This window comes from Carassius gibelio, chromosome B11, assembly GCF_023724105.1.
Source record: "Carassius gibelio isolate Cgi1373 ecotype wild population from Czech Republic chromosome B11, carGib1.2-hapl.c, whole genome shotgun sequence".
NCBI classification, from domain to species: domain Eukaryota; kingdom Metazoa; phylum Chordata; class Actinopteri; order Cypriniformes; family Cyprinidae; genus Carassius; species Carassius gibelio.
In genome coordinates this window covers 13,429,576-13,452,990 of record NC_068406.1, presented here as the reverse complement: position 1 = coordinate 13,452,990, position 23,415 = coordinate 13,429,576, and the positions used below count along the sequence as shown (strand labels likewise).

General features: G+C 37.1%; 2 protein-coding genes across 4 annotated transcripts in view; both read left to right on the top strand.

Annotated features, from left to right (window-relative positions):
* The first annotated feature begins 242 nt into the window (after positions 1-242).
* On the top strand, positions 243-16,720 carry LOC127968623 (protein FAM126B). Of its 3 annotated transcripts, none has more exons than XM_052569930.1 (13): positions 243-521; positions 5,544-5,622; positions 6,369-6,426; positions 6,657-6,761; positions 7,741-7,920; positions 8,010-8,090; positions 9,060-9,175; positions 9,525-9,620; positions 9,852-9,968; positions 10,341-10,428; positions 10,886-11,036; positions 11,753-11,887; positions 14,696-16,720. In XM_052569930.1, exons 3-13 carry the CDS (start codon positions 6,376-6,378, stop codon positions 15,286-15,288), a joined length of 1,713 nt encoding a protein of 570 aa, XP_052425890.1. In that variant the 5' UTR covers positions 243-521; positions 5,544-5,622; positions 6,369-6,375; the 3' UTR covers positions 15,289-16,720. The 3 variants fall into 3 exon arrangements, with proteins under 3 accessions (XP_052425890.1, XP_052425889.1, XP_052425891.1); XM_052569929.1 differs by having other exon boundaries at positions 5,544-5,626; XM_052569931.1 differs by lacking the exon at positions 11,753-11,887 and having other exon boundaries at positions 244-521; positions 5,544-5,626.
* A 4,353-nt stretch (positions 16,721-21,073) lies between these two features.
* Positions 21,074-23,415, top strand: part of LOC127968161 (protein diaphanous homolog 3-like) — a 331,343-nt gene continuing 329,001 nt past the window's right edge. Inside the window, exon 1 of the mRNA XM_052569110.1 lies at positions 21,074-21,588. Within this exon, the coding sequence (XP_052425070.1) occupies positions 21,448-21,588 (141 nt within the window). The 5' untranslated portion in view covers positions 21,074-21,447. The remainder of the gene's footprint in view (positions 21,589-23,415) is intronic.

Sequence of the window (23,415 nt, the reverse complement as noted above, 5' to 3'; positions counted from 1 at the left end):
TGGGATGCAGGGATAGTCTCTTTGATAGGAACTCGAATGACGAGATCGATGACGCGTGTCACCTGTCTTAACTCAAGCACGGGTCACCTTTTCACCTGACCAATCGAGTCTTTGAGATCGAGCCCACGACTCGACTGGCCAATAGCAGCGCAGCGCGGTGATCACCGGTCAGCTCACCACTCACCGCACTGCGCAGCTATTGGCCAGCCGCGGCGAGGGCTCGATAAGAGAGACTCAATTGGTCAGGTAAATAGCTGCAAGTTGGCAGGAAGAGCTAGAGAGCAGAGATACATGATGATATCAACGCGGCAGTGATCCTTTTCGTCTGGCAAACGGAAGGCCTTTTTAACTAATCGATTCCTTGATATTAATAGACATGGTCTGGTGGGATTGTACAAGTATTGTTCTGCCTGATTTTAAAAGGGGTCGTTGTGTCGGGTCTGTCCTTTAAGGCGCATTGCAGCTTTGCTCAAGGACTCTAGTGATCATCTGCAGCATCCGGAGGAGTCCATATCCTGCTGGTATGTGATTCAGAACCATAGCACTGATACAATCTGTATTTATGAGCATAGATGAGCATGTTTGGAGCATCTGAACCACATGCGGTGGAAGATGACGCTGATTCGCTTATATTTAGGCCGAATGATTATTAAATATATTTATTCAATTACGTTTATGGTTACTAAAAAGTTAACAACATGTCATATATATTGCAGAGGTTATTTGAATAACACGTTTAGACTTGTATTATGATAGAAGGTAACAAACATATAACCATGCTTCTTGATTTCTCTTTTAAATAATAATTAGAAACTAAACAAAATATTTATTTCTGTATATATTAAAATAAACATTAGGACATTAAACATTAGGTCCGAGAAACATCCAAATAGTCGTGGGCTTGATATAGGTTATTTCTCGAAAACTTAAAATATATCAAATTATTAGTAGAGGTTTGTACCTTATCGATGATTGGGTTGTCATTATGTGCTCTTTTGTAATGTTAACAGACAATTTTATAATCTTTTATAAAATATTTTATAATATTTGTTAAATATTGTATAAAACAATTTTTATAATATTTATAGTATTTATTCTGAATGGTTAACTAAAATAAACACATGACACACTTAGATTGTTAAACTTATAAATAATAATAAGCATCTCCAGCTATGCATTTACACTTAATGTACACTTACTCCCATTTATCGACTTTTAGTGCTGTATCTTTAACCTATAAGAGTAAAAAATATGTAATATTTTTCAGTCTTGGGTCACGGGCTGCCATGTTTTTTGTTTCAAAGGATTACTATTATTGTGTGTGTGTGTGTGTGTGTGTGTGTGTGTGTGTGTGTGTTGTTGATAAAACGAATAAATTGATTTAGCTGAATCAATTCTAATAGTCTTGTGATTTGGAAGGCTCTAAATAAAAAACAGTAACAAAAAGTAAAAACAGAAAGTGATGCACACTAGGTCTGAATGCCTAATATTTTTTATAAATCTAGATAAATATATTATTTTAGCAGTTTTTATAAATGTTACAATTTTAAAGAAACAAGCGCTGTTTAGTTTTAGCATAACGGTTTGTCCTAGCTCATCTAACTTTTTAAGGTATTTTTCAATATGCATTATCTATTCTCTGGAAACCTTTACGCCACACACACATTGGCATTATTCCAACTTCTGGCATAACACCAGTTTTAAATCTCATGCACAAAGTGAAGTGATTTGATTTCAGAAAGGCACACCTATAAACCAGCTGTATGAAGTTTGCACCCCCCCCCCCCCCACACACACACACAAACACACACAAACACACAAACACACAAACACAGTTGCACCAGTGTTGAGAGCAGGAAGTGGTGTTCACTGAAAAACCACAGTCAAATGACACAGGAAGGATGGCAGAAATCACTGGGGCATGATTCGCCACTGATTTAACCCTAGAGTAATTCTTTAATCAACCAAATTGGTCTTTTTGTCTTCGACACGGAGTTGTTTTTATCTCAGAGGAGCTGAATCGTGACCCTTGCCGAGGACTTGTTTTCTGTGCAGCCCAGAGATTTGCCTGGACGAGATTAGACACCATCTGGCTAATTTGACAGGATTGAGATGTATTTTACACTGTCAGAACAAAATAACTATTGGTGTGTTAGAATGCATGCGTTTAGGAATGCATATGTTTTGTTAATGAGTCCATATGTTTCACTTGAGTGTTTGTCCCTTACTATGGTAACAGCGTCAGCTGTGGGTGTCTGATGAGATTTTGAGCATCAGCTCAGGTGAATTGTGTGTCTGTGGCAGTTTGGAGTGCGTTTGGGAGTATGTTGCACAACCCATTTAACAATGACCTTTCTGTTGCGTCCCGCTGCAGCCGATCATAGTAACCCCTGCTTGTTGAATGCTTACTACTTTGATCTCCGTTCAGTGAAATCACCTCTCATTTTCCCTCTTCTTGTCTCTTTACACTAAGCTCTTTTCACAATGGCTATTTTAGGTCTCGGGGGACTGTTTACACTTAATTATCTGGCACTGAATCTTGTAAGCTTCTTACCCGTTGGCAAGGGTTGGAGAGCAGGCGTGCTAACCGTGTAGCATTCACACAGCAGAGGAATGTTTTGGTGTTGAGGCTTCTTTGTAAAGAGGGGAGTGTCTCTTGTGAGGGGAGCGTTGACTGCTATTTTGTTGCAGACATGCTGCATTTTTCAAATATTTTAGACCAAGTTTTTTACAGCCTCAGGATAAACTTTCATTTTTGACTTGGGAGGCTCTAAACTGAATGAGTGGTTCCAGCATCACATTTTAAGGTTCAAATTCATTTTTTGAGGGAAACATGCATTTTGTGTATTTTAGAGTATATTTCCAGCTCTTGCATATTTACCCAATAAATAAAATGAACAAACGCAATCTGTTTGTCTACGCATTTTGTTAAGCATTTAAGCATAAGAAGTCTTTTGATTTAATATATACTGTGTATTTAAAATGACACAGCATGTCTGCTGTAAGTGGTCACTGTCAATGCAGGACAAAATTACAATTAATAAATGTAATTTAGTAACAAAGTGTAGCACAAGTGTTTTAAATATTGATATTAAAGAAATGTTTCTTGAGCTGCAAATCAGCATATTAGAATGATGTAATAAATGCTGAAAGTTCAGGTTTGCTATCACAGGAATAAATTACAATTTAAAATATATTAAAATAAACCTGTTACTTTAAATTGTAATAATGTCATAGTATTACTATTTTACTGACACATTTTGATGAATCAAATAAATGCAGCCTTGGTGAGCATAAAAGATTTCATTCAAACATTTTTTTACTTACAATGAATGTTTGAACACATGTACAAATATGTACAAATAATTTAGTTACACAACATCTGCAATACTGGTCATATTCTTAATGGATAAATAATGCAATTATTTTATGTTATTAAAACAAGTTTTTAAAAAAGTCGTAGTTTAAGTTTTAACTGTTAAATGTTAATGTGCAATTAATATGAAATCATAAAAACAGTATTTGTATAATTACTGTAATAATTAATAAATAATAGATTTTCTTGTTAGAGATTTGTTTAAAGTGGGTGTGTGTTACTTGTACAAGAATATAACCTTAAACGTTACAATTAACAGCAGAGCAGGCTTTCTAAATCTAATTATATTATGTTTCTTCTTCAATTCATTGCTAAAATAGGCCTACAATAATTTACACAGTGGCTGTTTTCATGACATATTTATTAAATAATTAAGAGTTAAAGCTGCAGTAGGGAACTTTTGTAAAAATATATTTTTTACATATTTGTTAAACCTGTCATTATGTCCTGACAGTAGAATATGAGACAGATAATCTGTGAAAAAAATCAAGCTCCTCTGGCTCCTCCCAGTGGTCCTATTGCCATTTGCAGTTACAGACCGCTCCCGGTAAAAAACAACCAATCAGAGCTGAGGTCCGTAACTTTGTTTGTGTTCAAAATGTAGAAAAATGAACATGATAAGCGAGTACACCATGAATCCATTTTCCAAACCGTGTTTTTAGCTTGTCCTAAATCACTAGGGTGCACCTATAATAAGTGTTTATATTCGGACTATTTTAGATTGCTTCGGGGGTACCGCAGCGGAGTAACCCAGTACCTTTGTGATTCTTTATAGACATAAACAGAGAGAAGTAGTTCCGGCTACGATGTTCTTCCGCAAGACGCAAGCAGTTCTGTTTATTAACCGCTAGAGCGTCAAAAGTTCCCTACTGCAGCTTTAACTACAGGTTAAGTAAACTCTGAATATATAGACAAATATATATTTAGTGAAATGCTCATTCATTTTTTTCTTCTAGTGAGCTGTGCATCCTGATTGATTTGGTCAATTACTTTGTGACATTTTTTACGAGCTGTTTATTGACGTCTTCCAACAGTTGATGAAACACTGAGATATTAAATGTTACGTGAGATGTTAATTAAGTGTTATAACTAGTAGTAAAGAGGAAGCGATGATCATGTTCACTCACGCTCCATGCTGCTGTTTGAACCGTCTGTCATGCCGTATCAAAAGTTGTCAAAATGGTAGTTATTGTTTGAATTTCATGATAAAATGGACAGAATTTGACACTGTTTCTTAAAAGTAACAATTATTGGAAGGGAGGCTAGCTTTATGTGTGTGTATATGTACAGTATGTATACATGCAAAGTTTAAAGATTCTGTATGTAAGTTTTTGACTCTACTAAAGCATAGAAATTCCATAACATGTTTGCAGATATTTAAGAAACATACTTAACATATTTATCTGAAAAACAATGCCACAGTCAGTTATTCTCCTTTGAAAATGTGTGTTCCGGGCCAGAATATCAGTCTCTGTTTTGGTTTGTGAAACCCGCCCACTGCCAGTTTACCCAATTGTATTTCAGCATCCCGGATTGTCAGTTGGCAGAAAACACAGCATATTTAATTTCATTAATTGTCAAGTGCGCTCTTTCCCATTGGTGTTGTCAATCTGGCAACCTACGTGTACATCAAGTCTGTGGAGGAGGGGCCGGATGAAAAAAAACCCTCTTCATTATTTTGAATTTGGACTGCAATACCTAGTTCAACCACTCGGTGTCAATCTCACATACAGGACCTTTAAATGACAGCATATAACATTAGCTGTAAGTGCAGTTACCTCTGCTTCCTCTGGACCGTATTAAAACATGTCTCCACAGCACAAGCAGGATTGTGGATGTTGGCAGGTTTTGTTTAGCGTGTAAAGCATCTGTTCTGTTCACCTCAGATTCACTCCCAAACTCCCAACGCAGCACTGCTGTCTAATCAGAGCACAGCACTCTCTCTCACAACACACCGCCAAACACAGAGCCTGCCATTTTAAGAGGTGCACACAAACATGCATAAACACAGATGTCCTGTATTAGGATTGAATGGGGTAACACCTGTGTGTGTGTTTGCAATATTAAACATGAGCCAACAGTTGCTGTAGTAACCGTGATGCTTGTGTGTCAGGCAGGTGTGAGAGCTTTCTTATGAGCGGGATGTGTGTCGTCTTTTTATCTGCAGGCTGTTTGACCAGAGATCAAGAGACATGGAGAATCTGAGCCACATCTCTCCTTATCTAAACTTCTGAGCTGAGTTTGAGGCAGGTGAGCCAAAATGAAAACTAAAATGGTCTGGCCAATTTGCACATATTAAAACAATCTGGTCTTAGATGGTTTATGCTTATTCATCAAGAAATCCTGTGGAAAAACGGTATCACGGTTTCCACAAAAATATCGTGCAGCATAACTGTTAAATTGATAATAAAAGAAAATTACATTTACAACCATTACTCCAGTCCTCAGTGTCACATGATCCTAATAAATCATTTCTTTTTATTGTCAGTGTGCTGCTTGATGTTTTTGTGGAAGCCATGATACGTTTTTTCAGGATGTTTGATGAATAGAAAATTCAAAAGAAAGGCAATTATCTGGAATAGAAATCTTTTGTAACATTATAAACAATCCCTTCTGATCAAATTTAATGAATAAAAGCATTAATTTCTTTAAAAATCTTACTAACCTCAAACATTCAAGATCAAACTTTTTTTAAAGATCAAATTAATTATTAATAAATTAAGTCCAAGACAAGTGTGTCTAAACCATAGACTCATAATAGTGTCAGAGAAAATAACATTAAAACTAGCCATAAAACTGATTTGCATCACTTAATGGAATAATGCAAAATACTGTATATTTTCATGGTTGATGAGAAAAGAAATTTGCCGTGGCAAATGTTTTAAATTCAATGATATTGACATTGTGGTAAAAAGTTAATTTTGGGTCATGCTTTTGATGCAAGAGTGGTAATAATCTTCATTTATGACATATTTCTTTTCTTTTCTCTCAGGAGGACCATGCTCTGCTCAGAGCGTGGCGTGGTGGAGGAATGGCTCTCAGAGTTCAAGGTGAGAGATTTGACATCCTTACAGGGTTTAATTTGACATTTTTTATATAGCTCACTCAAATTAAGCCCCCCCTTCCCAAGTGATCTGAGCGCAGTGTCCCATTAACCACATTTGGTTTTGGAATCTCAGAACTTAATGGAGGAATATTTTCAGCCTCCAAGTTAATTCAATTCCAGGCCGATTCAGGTTAAGGCTGCTTAGTCATGACAACCACGGTTTCTCCTCTTTAGACATTACCTGAGGATCAAATCCGCAGCTATTCTGGCAGCCTGCGTCTGAAGAAAGCTCTTGTACCTGCTCTCTATGCTGTTATTCAGGAGCAGCCCATCAGTGAGGTATGATCAAGCGCTTCAGACACTTCACAGAAAGTTTGAAAAGGCATGATTGAGATAGGACTAGATTGATTTATTCTGACTTTTCAGCGTTGTTATCATTACCTGAAAAATTAAAACGATCAAAAATCTTTTTCATTAATGCTGAATTTAAACTACAAATATTATATGAAGCACTTAAGCTAAAAAAAACGTAAAATTTGAAATGCTAATTGGAATTAAATACCATATTTTCCGGACTATAAGTCGCACTTTTTTTCATAGTTTGGCTGGTCCTGCGACTTATAGTCAGGTGCGACTTATTTATCAAAATTAATTTGACATGAAGCAAGAGAAATGAACCAAGAGAAAACATTACCGTCTACAGCCACGAGATGGCGCTCTATGCTGCTCTGTGCTCCTGTAGTCTACACTGAAGACATAGAGCGCCCTCTCGTGGCTGGAGATGGTAATGTTTTCTCTTGTTGCTTGGTTCTAAATAAATGCAATTTATAATCCAGTGCGACTTATATATGTTTTTTTCCTCATCATGACGTATTTTTGGACTGATGCGACTTATAGTCCGAAAAATACGGTAAGTGCTAAAATGACTGAAACTGAATTTAAAAAAGAAAGCTAAAAAGAAATATAAAAATTAAAAATGCATATAAAACTGAAAACCCGAAAAATGTTAGAATAAAAGCAAATTCAAAATTTACAACATAACATAACATTACAACGTAACATAATTTCCCATTTCCAATTTTAATTGTATTTGATCATGATTTTGATCATTTCATATTTAGTATTATTTAATATAATTTCATATCATATTATAATATATCAGTTTAATTTTTATAGTTTGACTTAAATATGCTACTTCCTTAAGCTTGTGTTTTTTTTTGTATTATTCATGTTGCAAGGAAGTGTTCCTCTCGGTTCCTGTGTCCCACACTGTCTCTTTTACTTTGTCACTGTGTTCTTTGTGTCTCTTCCTCTCTAGCTGTTGGCTCCGGTGTGTCATCAGTTGTTTGAGTTGTACCGGAGCTCAGAGGAGGGTTTGCGTCGGTTTACTCTGCAGTTCCTGCCTGAGCTCATCTGGGTGTACTTGCGGCTTTCTGCCAGCAGAGAGCGCTACCGGAACGGCTGCGTGGAAGCCCTGCTACTGGGGATCTATAACCTGGTGAGAGATTGCTGATTGGCATTACCTGCATTTTCCTGAAATTCAGCATCTAAAGTAGACATACACTATCTGTACGTCTTGTGTTACAGGAAATTGTGGACAGTAAAGGAAATGGAAAGCTGCTGTCATTCACCATACCATCTCTCTCCAAGCCTTCAATATACCATGAGGTAAGAAGTGGAGTAAAATACAAACACTTTTGAATCGGATCTGTATAGAATGTCTGAGCTACAGGGGGTATCAGTGTCAAATCAATGAAGATGATGTTTTCTGTTATTATGCACACAAAACACTGATCTTCTCTCATTTCACAGGATACAGGAAAGTTAAAAATTACCGTATTTTCCGGACTATAAGTCGCACTTTTTTTCATAGTTTGGCTGGTCCTGTGACTTATAGTCAGGTGCGACTTATTTATCAAAATTAATTTGACATGAAACGAGAGAAATGAACCAAGAGAAAACATTACCGTTTCCAGCCGTGAGAGGGCGCTCTATGCTGCCAGAGATTCTGCACAGTGCTCCTGTAGTCTACACTAAGCAGCATATAGCACCCTCTCGTGGCTGTAGACGGTAATGTTTTCTCTTGGTTCTTGGGTCTAAATAAATGCGACTTATAGTCTGGTGCAACTTATATATGTTTTTTTCCTGGTCATGACGTATTTTTGGACTGATGCGACTTATACTCAGGTGCGGCTTATAGTCCGAAAAATACGGTAATGCGTCAAACCTCCAAAAGGCTAGAAAGCCTGGTGTTTTACAAAAGGGCTTCTTTGATGATTTCTAGGGTGTTCTGGGAGCAGCTAAATCGGAGTAAACCATTGGGTGTGCTGGTTTAACTTTGTATTAGGTTAAAATAGTACAGTTGCTATGGTCCGGTCAAATGAACCTTAATTGGACTCTCAATAATTAACATAAAACTAAAACTATTGTTTTTATTCATATTATATATTTATTACTTTTGGTTTTGTATGTATATACATATACAGAATTTCAATCAACACATCACTGGTTAACCTGTATTTCTCATTTTCTAAGGCTGTAAAAGCATTTAACATTAACATATACAATACATTTTCTTTGTGAGCATTACATGAATTACTAGCCGAATTGCTAAGTGATTTCTTCCGTTTACCGCAGCCATCCAGTCTGGGGTCCATGGCGTTAACCGAGGGAGCCCTGAACCAGCACGACCTCATCCGGGTGGTGTACAGCGGTCTGCTGTCCCAGAGAGAGACATTTACCTCACAAAACAGGTGATCTGATGATGGATGAAGTAGATTTGATGTGTGGAATATTTCTAGGCATCTGATTAATCGGCCGCTGGGCCGTTTTATCGCCGTGACTCAGCGGTTTATTTTTTTCCTGCAGGTTGAAATGGGTTGTAATGATTTCTCAGCATTTTGATTTCATTAAACCGCTGCTGGAGCTTCTTGACAGCGATATCCGTGCAGATGTAGTGTGATTTGTTATTACCGTTCCACCGGCTAGATGCACGGCGACAGTCGCTGACTCATAATGTACCGCCGTCTGATTCGTCGTTGTAAAATTATGCAGATGTCAGAGTGGGGGTGTGCAACAGCAGCATGTGTTTGTCTCCTGCAGGTTTGAGGTGCTGTCTTTTCTGATGCTCTGCTACAACTCAGCTGTGGTCTTTATGCCTGCGTCCTCCCACCAATCGGTTTGCAGAATGAGCACACGGTAAGGGGCGCCAGAGTTGGGAACGTCTCGCCCTGTTTTCCTCACTCCCTTTCTCTCTCTCTGAAATTTCTTGCTGGAGCAGGCAGAGATTGAATGATTAAATGGATTGAATGGAATGCTGATTTAGAGCGAGAGAGCAAGGGAGTTCTGTGGCGGGTCACAGCATTAGCATAAAGACCTCCAAATAAACATGTCATTAACGATTCTCTCTGAATGGCTCTCGTTATGCAGACTGTGTGTGAGCGGTTACCCGCGGCAGCAGCAGAAGTCGTGGAAGGAGCCGTGTAACCGTGTACGACTGGAGCCAGAGTTTATGGTGCAGATGCTGACTGCTGTTTACCACGCCATGTAAGTTACCATGCTTATTAGCATGCCTGTTGTTGACATATTTGCTTTTTATTAGCATTTATAAAGCACATATTCTGCATGACCATACGTATTCTACATCCATAATCCTACCCAATGCCTAAACTTAACAACTACCTTACTAACTATTAATAAGCTAAACTATTTTAAATAAATGCTTTCTATTTATCAAATAATTCTGAAAACAATATCATGTTTTCCACAGAAATCAGAAATGTGTATTTCTGTGCAACATTAAAGTTTTCTTTTTACATTAGTAGGAGAAGGAAATGTCTTGTATATTTAATTCCTGTTAATTCTCAATTAAGGATTTGATTGGTGTGCTAATGATCTCATCTGCATGATGATCAACAGTTATAATGGGCAGTGGGATCTGGGGAGGGAAGCTTTGGATGACATCCTCTACCGAGCACAGCTAGACCTCCATGCCCAGCCATTACTGGTAAAAGTCATTTATTACAGTACACTTAGGGAAAATACAGTGGGCTCTGAATGGCTTTTTAAGATTTAATTTAAACGTGGAAAAAACAGTGTCTTTGAAAGTTAAAGCGATTAAATACTACAACATACTTGTAAATAGCAGAAGAAATATTAAAGATTCTGCATTATTTCTAAATAAACGATCAAATAAGTACATTTCAGTTTCACATCAAACAAGCAAAGACTGACTGATATGAAATTCTTCGTAAAGATGGCCCAATGTTTTTGTCTTGAAACGTTTTCACTGGTTGTCTTTTAGACTCTTAATGTACTGAACTAGTGAAGTCAGATTTGTGTTTTTTTTGTACATGAACCTGCCTCCATGATTTATGAAGCAACTTTTAAATAACAATTCTTAATGGAAATTGACCGTTGTTGTTTGTCATTGTCGGAAATTGTCGTTGACCTCTCATCCTCAGGTGGCAAATGCAATTAGACGCTCACTTCCGTCCCGTCCTCCGGAGGGTTCGCGGAACCTTTTGGAGGTGGAAGTAACGCCTGCCGGGAGATGCATCTCACAGGCAGCTGTCACTGCCGCCTCCATTCGTCGCCTCCGCTGGAAACGAGAGGGTATGCAACATATTCACACACGTTTGTTTTTGTGAAAAGTGGGGACATCCCATTGGCATAATGGTTTTTATACGGTACAAACTGTATATTCTGTCGCCCTTCACCAACCCTACACCTAACCCTAACCCTCACAGGAAACTTTGTGCATTTTTACTTTCTCAAACAAACTCATCCTGTATGATTTATAAGCGTTCTCATATGTCCTCATAAGTCACCATCTCCTTGTAATACCTGTGTCATACCCATGTCATTATACAGAGTTGTGTCCTGATATGTCACAAAAACAAGAGCACACACACACAGTTACACAAAAAACTTTGGTAGTGCTTTAGGGACAATTCTCACTATTACCTAGTTGCTTATTAGCATACATATTACTGAGATATTGGCTGTTTATTAGTACGTCTAAATCACATATTAATGGCTGATTCTGCTAACCTTATACCTAAACCTAGTAGTTACCTTACTAATAAATACAAAAACACTAATACAAACAAGGAGTTGTTAATGGTGAGAATTGTTTCCCAAATTAAACTCAAATGACAGTCATCTTTTCATTTTGCTTATTTTCTTTCATGATCACAAAAATTATAATGAGAACATGAACATCCTCATCAGTCCTTCCATTCAAGCATCAGGAAAAAGTGGCCATTTTTGTGTGTGAAATTTTCCGTCTGTCAGCATCATGTTCAGTACGCTCACTGTCTTCACCTCAGATTGTTTTGATTTCTCAACCACGACTGAATTCTACGCCTCCATGACCCCCAGCCGATACACCCCCCTGGAGAGACCAGACAGTCCTGTGGCACGTGGGCGGATAAAGTGCACCATTCACCTAACCTTGCAAGGGGGTAGGCGGGGCTCAGGAACATCTCATTATTAGACAGTCTGTGCACAAGCCCTGTCCTTCTTGGCCATAGAAAGTGTTGATTGGCCCTACAGATTAAACTAACCCCATTGCATGGAAAACTTCCTTCTGCTTGTTTTTAGTGTCTCCACATACCTTTGTGTTGTTTTGTGATCATTTGTGTTTAACCTTTTTTATTTACATTGAGTTTACAGTGCTTGCAAGGCAAGATAGAATGACATCCCTCTTTTTTTTCCTTCTTTACAAATTTCTGCAAACCACTCAGTGTATAGGTTATTTCAAATATTATTTAATATTTGCATACAAAATTGTGATTGATCTTGCATTGGTGTGTTCAGGTTAAGTTGGTATGATCAAATGTATTTGCAAATTGACTGCACATGAATACCACCATCATATCATAATTACCAATAACAACAAGTTAAAGCTTTATTATTTTTTTCTGATAATAGGATCAAAATTGTATTTTGTCTAATATGAATGAAAAATTACTGAACATGTGCATCAATTACACTGTACATCTCATGTGCATCCTTTGCTCTTCATTAAGTTGCGTTAATGCTTGAAAGCTTTCTGTCTTTGTTGGGAAGTGAAAAAGAGAGGGAAAATTATATGTCCAGCACATCCATTTTATTCCAACCAAACTCACTTATGTTTCCAAACTTGGAAGTATGAACTTCTGACTTGAACGCAGCATTATATCTTACACTACTGTGCAAAAGTAATGTTTTGTAATGTATTTTAAAGAAGTCTCTTATGCTCACCAAGGATGCATTTTTTTTAATACAGGAAAGGCAGTCATATTAAATATTTGTACATTTTAAAATGTTTACATTATTACTATTATTGTTATGAAGAAATGCATGTAATTTACGTGATACTATAGCGATCATTCTAATATGCTAATTTGCTTAAGATACATTTTTTAAGATACAGTGTTGAAAAAAGCCGTACTGCTATATATTTTTATGGAAATCATGATAACATTTCTTTTCCCCATGATTTTTTAATGAATAGAATGTTCAAAAGATTAGCTTTTTTGTGAGCATTTTATTGTGATCAACTTAAAGGGTAAGTTCACTGAAAAATTAAAATTATGTCATTTAATAACTCACCCTCATGTCTTTCAGAACCGGTAAGACCTCATTTCATCTTTGGAACACAGTTTAAGATATTTTAGATTTAGTCCGAGAGCTCTCAGTCCCTCCATTGAAGCTGTGTGTACGGTATACTGTCCATGTCCAGAAAGGTGAGAAAAACATCATCAAAGTAGTCCATGTGACATCAGAGGGTCACACCAAATCGAACTAAATCGTCTGAAACGGTTCGCGTCTCCAATACGCATTAATCCACAAATGACTTAAGCTGTTAACTTTTTTAACATGGCTGACACTCCCTCTGAGTTAAAATAAACAGTACACTGACTGAACTGCTGTGAAGAGAGAACTGAAGATTAACACCGAGCCAAGCCAGATAATGAACAAAAGATTGACTCGTTCTCGATTCAAGAACCGTTTAGGTCAGACGCGTCCGATTCGAGAACCGTGGAGCTGATGATACTGCGCATGTGTGATTCAGCATGAAGCAGACCAACACAGCGCGTCTGAACCGAACTGATTCTTTTGGTGATTGATTCTGAAGTGATTCTGTGCTAATGTTATGAGCCCAGGTAAAACGAAGGCTTGACTCAAGGGCAATCATCACCAATGACGTCATTACTTCGAGCGCAAAAGAACCAGTGAACTGTTTTCTTCAACTGGTTTATTGAATCAAACTGTCCGGAAGAACCAGTTCGCGGAAAAGAACCGAACTTCCCATGACTACTGGTGATCCGAAAACAGATGCAACCGGTTCTTGACTTAGCAGTTTGTTTTAACTCCGATGGAGTGTCAGCCACATTAAAAAAGTTAACAGCTTCAGTCATTTGTGGATTAATGCGTATTGGAGACGTGAACCGTTTCAAACGATTCAGTTCGATTTGGTGAACTGGTTCAAGAAGATCCGGTTACATCGAATGATTCGTTCGGGAACCGGATATCACAAACTGCTTTGTTTTGAACTCTCTCTCACAACAGACACAGAAGAGAAGACACTGCTGACTAAAGTCATAGTTTTTGCTATTTTTGGACCAAAATGTATTTTCGATGCTTCAAAAAATGTTTTAACTGACCCTCTGATGTCACATGGACTACTTTGATGTTTTTCTTACCTTTCTGAACATGGACAGTATAACGTACACACAGCTTACACACATAGGTCTTACAGGTTTGGAACGACATGAAGGTGAGTTATTAATGACATACTTTTTATTTTTGGGTGAACTATCCCTTTAATTTAATGCAAGCTTACTGAGTATAAGTATGCAGAAAAAATAAACTCACCTAAAACTGTTGAACTGTAGTGCATTTACATTGGTGAATCATCTCATTAGAGTTCACCAACAAAATTGTGCCCCTGAGCTTGAGTTTCTCCCTTGTTCTCATGTGTATGAGTAGAAGTGAAAGGAGTGAATGGAGTCTAGTGTATCCGCAGCTTTACACTTCAAAGACAGTGTCATGTTGTTTTCTATCAGCTGCGCAGGAAAATCAATACAAGACGCGTGCTGAGTGTCAAAGCAGCTGCGATGCAGCATTTCACTGAGACACATCCAAAAGCCTGAGCTTACTTCTAAGCTCACCTAACACTGTTCTTTTGCTGCCTTGCAAGCGCTGGTATTTCCTCTAGGAAATGCAAATCTAGGTAATCCAGCTTTCTGTTTTCTCTGTCTCATTGTTCCCTCACTGTGTTTTAGATGCCGATGGTGTGAGCTGTGGAGAGGACTCTTTTGACCCAGATGAAGGGTTTTCCTCTGGGGCTTCCAGCAGCAGCCAGCCCAGCAGCGTGAAACGAGACTGGGTCATAACGGGCGTTCGACCTTTCCGAGATCCTGGGGCCAGACAGAGGGAGAGCACTTCGGCCGACACCAGAGCTGCTCTGCGAAGCCTCCACCAACGGCACCAGTCCCCTCCTCCTGCCATCAGTCTCCGTACTGCAGAAAGCAGTCGCAGCCCGAGTCCCAGTGCTCCCAGACGCTTTCTGGACCCACATTACATCCCTCCCTTCACTGATGCGCCGCCTAAAACAAGCAGCACATCTTCTAGCAAGTCTCTTGACTGTACTGGCCTAAACGGCTCATCCGGACCTACAGATAGTCTTTCGCTGGGAAGCCTCAGTGCAGACAGAGCACATTATCTGTCAGCCATCAGCTTGCAGGATGAACGACTAGGGCGAGCGACGCGGAGCCAGGATCTCCTGTCCCCCGGGAGTCCGTTCTCCTCTGGAAGCCCACTGTCCAAACAGTCTCGATCACCCAGTTTTAATATGCAGATTATATCACAGGTGTAGAGTGATTTTGCTGGGCTGTTTGTGTGTGTGTGTGTGTGTGTGCATGAGGATATGGAAGTTTATTTCTGCCGTGGGATCAAATAAATAAATAAAGGTAATAAAGACTTTTTATCGCATAATTCTGACCTCGTTTCAAAATTCTGATGCAATATCTGACAATTCATATTTTTATCACATAGTTTTGTTTTTATATCTCAATTCCAAATGTTTTTCTGTATATAAACTCAAATATAAGAGATATAAATTCACAGCGAAATTTGTGTGGATAACTAGCAAGATATCTTGTGAGATATAAACTTGTAAATGAGGTCAGAATTGAGAGATAAAGTCATAATGAACTTTTATTTTTATGTCACGATGTAAAAAACTAAATTGCAAGAGGTAAATTCAGAATTCTGACAAAAAAAGTCATAATTATGAATTGTGAACTCTATTTACTAGATTTTCAAGATTCTGCGCCAAAAAAAAAAAAGATTTGCGAGAAATTCAGAAATGAGAGATATAAGCTTGCAATTCCAAGGAAGTCTCCATTATCATTTTTTTTTATTTTGTGTATAAGAAAAAAAGAATTGCAAGATGTAAACTCATAATTACAAGAAAAATAAAATCAGAATTGTGTGATATATAAATTTGCAAATGCAAAAAAAAAAAAAAAAGATTTTTGAATTAAAAAGTCAAAATTTCTATATTTATTTACTTTTGTGATGGAGAAGCTTCCATTTGAGTGAGTGAGTGAGAGAGAGAGAGAGAGAGAGAGAGAGAAGCAGAAATGTTAACATGCATGCATACAAGCATGTTGTCTTACGGTGCGGTGCGCGTGTGTGAATGTGTTCGAATGAGGGTGCACTTGTACACTTTTATTTGATCACTACATTATGCACTTGGGTTCAGTTTGGAGGAAATATTTGTTTTGCACAAGGGACACATTCAAGTGCACATGATTTGAGACTGTTTTAAATGTGCCATACAAACATACAATAACAACACGGTGTAACTTAAGAGGAACAAACATTACCGTATCAGAGCAATGAACTTCAACAACCGACAATCACGGTCAATGCATAGAGAAAGGCCTGATGGTGCATGATCCAAAGAGTTTTATCCAGCCCAGCTGTACTGTAGGTCATCCTCAAGGAATCCTCTTCCACGTCTCTGTTTCGGTTTGTGCTGATTGAGTCTGCTTAACAGTTGCCTGTGCTCTTCACCCACCATAGAAAATAAATTGTGTGGACTGCCTCAATAAAACGCTATGTCGTGAATAAATAAAAAAAGTTTATGTTGTACTTTGGAACGAGTTTATATTTTAAATTGTGTATATTTGTGTAAATGATTATTGTACTATAGAAAGAGTATATGCAAACAGAATCTATACTGCTTGGACAGAGATAGAAAGCTATCTGCTGAATGGTGAATAAATGTGCTGTTCATGGGAGTGCTCTCTTGTATTTTTTTTTCTCATTAGGTATCGAGTTACCTAAAGGATATTTTATATTGGGATCAGTGCAACAGATTGCATATTACATTTATTATGTATAATATAGTGGCTATACAGTTGAGGTCAGAATTATTAGTCCCCTTGGTAAATATGAGTAAAGAAGGCTGTGGAAATAAATTTGCATTGTTTATCATTTTGATGAAGTCCAACCTTAAATTTAAGTAAAACAACTGAAAGTGGGAGAAAATCGCATTACAAAATATATATTTTTTTCTCCTATGTTAATCATTAAGCAAAACCAGAGAATTGAGTTCTGATGTGCAGAGATTCAAAAAAAGAAATAAATATTAGTTGAGACACGGTGAGAAAAAAGTATTTCGTAATGAGATGCATATATTATAATAAGCACTATCAGGGCTGGGATCAAAATAGAACTTAATAATAAAATATAAAAGTAAACCGAAATGATTTTTTTTTTTTTCAAATGACAAATACAGTTACCAATGGCTATGATTTTAATAATACATTTGTCTGATTGATTTTATAGTCTCAAGCATTCAGAAATCATGCAAAAGAAAATTGAGCAGTTTTACTACAATAAAAACACTGTTAATTTTTGTAAGGCTTGTGATGTCCACGTCTTTCGTTGAAGAAATTATAGAGGCTGTGTCATCTATATTTAGTTAAAAGGTGGCCAAAAACTAAACATTAAGTGGATATTTGAATTATATGTTTGGTCAATAGCCTACAAGGATTTAATTGTCCTGGTGTAGCTGCAACTACATGGCCTTTGGCTCCCTTTGCAGGCATTTGTAAGAACATGTAATGTACATAAATTGTTTATTTTGTATTACATTATGCAGTTTAACAGTGTTATTGAATGAAAGCATAGAATTATTAAACAATCAGTCATTATTGCCTCATTGTTTTTTATGTAATTCATTTTAGGTAACTTGAAAGGCTATTGTTGGCTAAGGTCTGTTTTTATGTCCACAAAAAATATAACCTAATATTTCTTTGTAAATTATTATTTCAAGTAACAAAACCATGGTTAATTTGCAGTTTCCACGGCTACAAGAACAATGATTTTTGGTTTTATTTGTGTTGAAACCATGGCTAATTTTAGTAATGGAACATGGAAACTCAGAGACAATATTAGATTTGTTGATGGTGGTGAAATTATTAACCTCAACAGCCAAAAAAAGTTACCCAGGATTATGAATGTACCTGAAAGCATGCATCCTAGTTAGGAGAGAATAATTTTATCAGTTGTTTATTATAATGCATGTTTACTGTTATAGTTTTTATTAATAACCATTGATAAATAGCTGATAACATTGTCTAGTGCTCTTGTGAATGTTTAAAGCATGATTAGTGAAAAATGAAATTACTATACTGAATGAAATAGCAATGACTTCTTCATGGCTAGTGTTTGCCAGTCTCATCTCATTCTGTAACCTACTTGTTCTACAGATCTGTGCACTGTGTTAAATGCTACTATTTTTGACATTGTTGATAACGTTTCTGACTGATAATAATATTGTTTGTCTATACCGTTTGTATACATGGGCCTTTTTGATAATGTCAGCTTAGATTCAGGCGAAACCTGCAGTGTTGCCAGATATTGCTATTAAACAAACAAGAACCCAATTTTTTTTTAACATGACATCCATACATTCATATGAGGAGTTTAACGGTAAATGAGTAATTCAGAGGACAAATTCTATTTTTGAACATTTAACGAGGTCTGGACTTTGGTGACATCACAGATGGCTACGGGCCTGCTGAAGGTGATGCACGGGATTCATTCTCACTTTTCTTTTAGGTGATGTAAAAGGGCAAAGCAGGCATTTAGACCAAAGCACTGTGAGGCGGGGGGGGGGGGGGGGGGGGGCTTTCTAAACACATTTGTGCCCTGATTGTGTTGTTTTACTACTTTTAAAGTATAAAACATTGCTATTTACATATACATAATACACAGTGTGTTTATTTTATCATAATTTTAGGGGGAACAACCCATAAGACAATGTAGTCCTCAAGATGACTTAAAATGAATTACAATACAAAACAAGATTTCAATGAAACGAAAACTAAAACATCTAAAAATCGACTACCCCACTTGAAATATACTTGGACAAAACAGCCCTATACAAGGGCACACAGGTTCGTTGGCCAAAGGCAGGGTGAGCATGGAGACATAGACAAAGTATAAAAATTAGGTAATTTATTTATACACAAAAATGTTTTTGGATAGAATATGAATCAAGCCAGATACACAAATCTACCAGTTACAGAATTACCAGGAGGAGAGAAGTGACCAGCGGGGGCCTTTTGGATTTACACCTCACACCATACCCACACCACACAGTTGTGAAAGCAATACAATCAGCTAAACACCGCACTCCCGGTGGACACACTAAAAGACAACAACCTCCACTTTAAAAGTTTATACTCCTAAATGACAACATGGTTAACTAATACAAACGTCAAGACACATTTAAAATAATAATAATAATAATAATACTAATTCTCACTTTCATACCACAACAGAAAAATCTACTCCAAAAGGAGTTCACATACACAAAGTCGACAACTACTTGTACAATCAAAGAAAAACTAAATAAAAGAGCAGTCATATGCACCAACCGGAGGAAAAAAATGGCTGAACAAGGCCTCCCAGCTAACCCAGACAAGTTAATGAATGAATGCTCACGGCTGAATAAAAGAAAACAAGATAAAGACCATACAAACAAAAGTTAACCAAAATAAAACCAAGACGTTTAAGAAGTTGAAGTTAAAGCAGCCATCCAACAAACACTAAAAAAAGCAGTGGTGTAGTTAGACTATTGTTGAACAATAGTCTCCAACCAAGTTACTGGAAACCCCTGGATGTGCAGTTACACCATGTAGCAAATGCATGGTTGCTCACCACGCAAGACCACAGCCACTAGCATGCTGAAAAAGGCCTAACTGTTAAAACGCAACAGGTAGATGCAGCAGGCCCTATCCTTTGTTTATAATGATGTACTTCCACAATGGTCTTGTATCAAGGATGATGCATCCCGAGTAATCAAACCCTTCCCTTCTTATAGTATCAATGCCAACACTGATAGATTCATATGATTTAAACCATGTTAACCAAATAACAAAGGAGTAGGGACACTGATAGGTTTACAGGCTGGGATGACACCAGTCAATCATTCCTGGGCTATACCTTACCCGGCTACAATAGGAATGAATGGGAAGTGCCATAAACCCACCTGTCACAAAAGGTCAGTGACTTTTTCTGTGGTAAACCCTTAAAATAAGTGATGGGACGATTGATACCGAGGATCCGATTCTTGTATCTAAATGACAATACCACCTGAGCGGTGACGTTTGAAGCTTCAAATGTCATTGGAAGGTCAGGACAGCTGGTTTAAAAAAATTGGTGCTTCGCATGACTCTTGTGTTTGACTTTACAATGATTTGGTTGTGTGTGTGTGTGTGTGTGTGTGTGTTTACACTTATTTGGGATTCGGTAGAACAGTTTAGAATAACCTCAACACCAGACAGAAACTGAATGCCTGTCACACCTCTATTGCATTTTTTCATGTTCTATAGCTGGGGTCTCTGAGACCCCAAACAGTTCACCCAAAATATTTTTGCTACTAGTCAACGTCAATTATTAATTTAATAATCACACACTTGTATATTTTATATTATTGATCGGTATGTGAATCCGCTGAACGGACTACGCATGACACATATTGGCACCGATTAAAAACCCATTCAAACCATCCTCTGCTCCACAATGTTTTGTTAGATTTGGTCAATAGTATCAGAAACCAAGTCTGGCCACCAGATGTCACTAATTCGCACTGTATTAAAAGCTTCGAGTAATGAACCGCAGTCCCAGCCACAATTTCATGAAAGTCTCAAACGGTTCAGAAAGCCTTGATTTCCAATCACTACTAAAAATAGTTTAATCCAAAATTATTTAGTGTAAAACATATTGAAGATTAGCAGATATGCTGTCCATTCATTAAATGATAAGGCGTTGTGCGTAATGCAGTGTATCCTCGTTGTGCGTTGTGCGTAATGCAGTGTATCCTCTTCTCAATTGACATCAGTAAAAAAAGGCCTCTGGTCCTTTCCCTCATACTGCAAGACCGGAAGCGTTAGCTTTAGCCGTTCAGGCTCATGGGCATAGATGTCTGTGGTCATCATAGGGTGCTCACATAGAGGGTGCTCATAGGCATATGTGCCTACTATGTGTAGGCTTGCTTTCTAGTGGCTTTGTCGAACATCACGTGTTACTTAATCCGCTGCATTTCATTGGCTGTTTCCGAGGCGGGAGTTTCAGATTCCTGATATATTCCTGATAACATTTCTTCGTATTCCATGTCACCACTCTTCTTTTATTAAACTGGACAACTTATAAACATCAAAAAAATTGTCAATTTTGTCCCACGGGTGATTATTTTTAACACTTACGTCAGTCTAGTGGTTTGAAAGGGGGTGTTAGTGGGATCTAAAGAGCTGGCAATTGGATTACCGACGTATTAGACAACAACTACGTTACTGTCAACTCTCAACCAGTGCGTCTCGTGCACACGTTACCTCGAGAACTTCAATTTAATCCGAGCTCGTGCTCGTCTCTTTCAACGGTCAATTTTGGGATATCATGAGCTCTTAGTTCCGCACAAAACTTGGTAGAAATAGAAATATATCTTCAGCTGGACATGGATAACTACCGTCAGCAGCGACATGAAGGCTCGAGTCAAGGGAGGGGGAAAAAAAACCATCGAAAAAAAGGATTTGGAGTCGGAGTGTCATCTCAGGGCAGTTCAAGTGGGGATGACGGAGAGAAGAAACCTAAATTTGTAAGTTACACTTTTTGAAACGGTTATAAGTGTTCTCATAAATGGTTATTATTCTAGTAAATTATCACATGTCCCCACTGCTGTCAGGCCTCTGGTACTGAAGCACTGATGTTTGAGTTATTAGCTAAATATTTACGTATTCATCTGTTTTTTTCCAATGTCTTGCTTTTATGTTCGTACGTTAATATGTTCTTGTCTGTCACTCTATATGGGCCAGCACTGCTGGATATTAAAATAACGTGTCAAATATTTGTAATGAGTATTGACATATCTAACACTGAATGAATGACTTAAAAAAAGTTTCAGCAAAACAATCAACAACCACAACACGTATTAAATTAAACTATAATCATCCCAAACAGCAGCCTAGCTTTGATGAACTCAAATATAGTGAAATGTGGAAGTAAGATTTTGAGTGGATTTTAAAATTGTTTTCATAGCCCAACAATGTTGACAAATTGTATAGAGTGTAGAGACACCACTTTAAATTATAATTTAGATATATAGTCAAGGTCTAATAATTATGGTTCCTTATGTTTTATAGTTGTGTGTGTGTGTTTGTGTATAGAGTGATTATATAATGATATATACTGAATTGCTATATAATTTAATAATTTTGATACATTAAGAAAATGAAATGGATTAATGTCAGAAATAGAAATGTTGCTGTTGTAAAAAGTAACGTTAGGTAAAGTTGTTGCACATTTTATGTCTGATGTTTTTAAGAGTCACTGGAATGCAGGGGATTGTTTGGTGAGGCTGAATGATGTCATTTTATTCTTTTAGAAGGACAAAACTGGTTCATTATTCTACAGTGTAAAATGTCAGTGAATTTCAAGGTATATCCACACAAAGAATTTATGTGCATTATAAGAACTTTGTCAAGTTAGTATGTATCTGCTCTGTCAGTGCTCTTTGTTTCTTCAGAAATCAGATGTCTTATTTTATGCAAATTGTAGACATTTCTTAAAATTGACAGCATGATGATTGTTTTTAGATGGATTTAAGCAACAGCAACAATTAGATTTTATGTTAAAACAGACAGCAGAGAGACAGATGGATAAAACACACCCACACACATTGAAGCCCTCTTTCAATGCCATTAACTTAGTTGTTGACTGCCAGTGCTAAATCAAAGGATAAAATTAGCTCAGGGATAAGACAGAATTATCCAGTCTTGCTTTAGTGCTGGTGGAGGTACAGTATTGTTTTTGAATGGCCAACCAACATGATGAGTGACACTGTGCCAATATCAGATTTTTGGATAAATATCACCATGTGGGTTAGGAGAGGGGTTTAAAAACATTTGACGCCAAATATCCAAAAATATCAGTTGTATACACTTTTTCAAACAAAAAATATTTATGATGTTTTAAACTGTTTTAGAAAGAAGACTGCAATTATTTGAAAAACAAAACAAAAAACTAAACAAAACAAAAAACAGTGATTGTGTATAATAACAATAATATTTTCTTTTCAGTATATTTAAAATTTAATTTATTTTTGTGATGGCAAATGCTCATGAAACATTTCTTATATTAAATGTTGAAAAGATTTGAATTTTTTAAATATCTTTATGGAAGCTGTGATAACTTTTCTTGATTCTTTGATGAAATGAAATTTCAACAGATATAATAGTTTTCTTTAAAACGCAACGCCTTTATTGTATCACAGTGGGCCTTATTTATCAATCTAAAGTAGAAATGAGCTCAGATCCATGCGCACAAATCAATTTCAGAGTTCACGTTTGATTCATTAAACATTTGTATGCCGCCAAGCTCATCGTAGGAATGATAAATGTGGCAGCAGAAAACAATTGTCAATATA

What these genes read in the sequence shown, in the direction of transcription:
- LOC127968623 (XM_052569930.1), top strand. Translation starts at nt 6,376, where the DNA reads ATGCTCTGCTCAGAGCGTGGCGTGGTGGAGGAATGGCTCTCAGAGTTC. An exon ending in AATGGCTCTCAGAGTTCAAG is followed by an intron (nt 6,427 to 6,656) that starts GTGAGAGATTTG and finishes TCTCCTCTTTAG; the next exon opens with ACATTACCTGAGGATCAAAT. An exon ending in AGCCTTCAATATACCATGAG is followed by an intron (nt 8,091 to 9,059) that starts GTAAGAAGTGGA and finishes CGTTTACCGCAG; the next exon opens with CCATCCAGTCTGGGGTCCAT.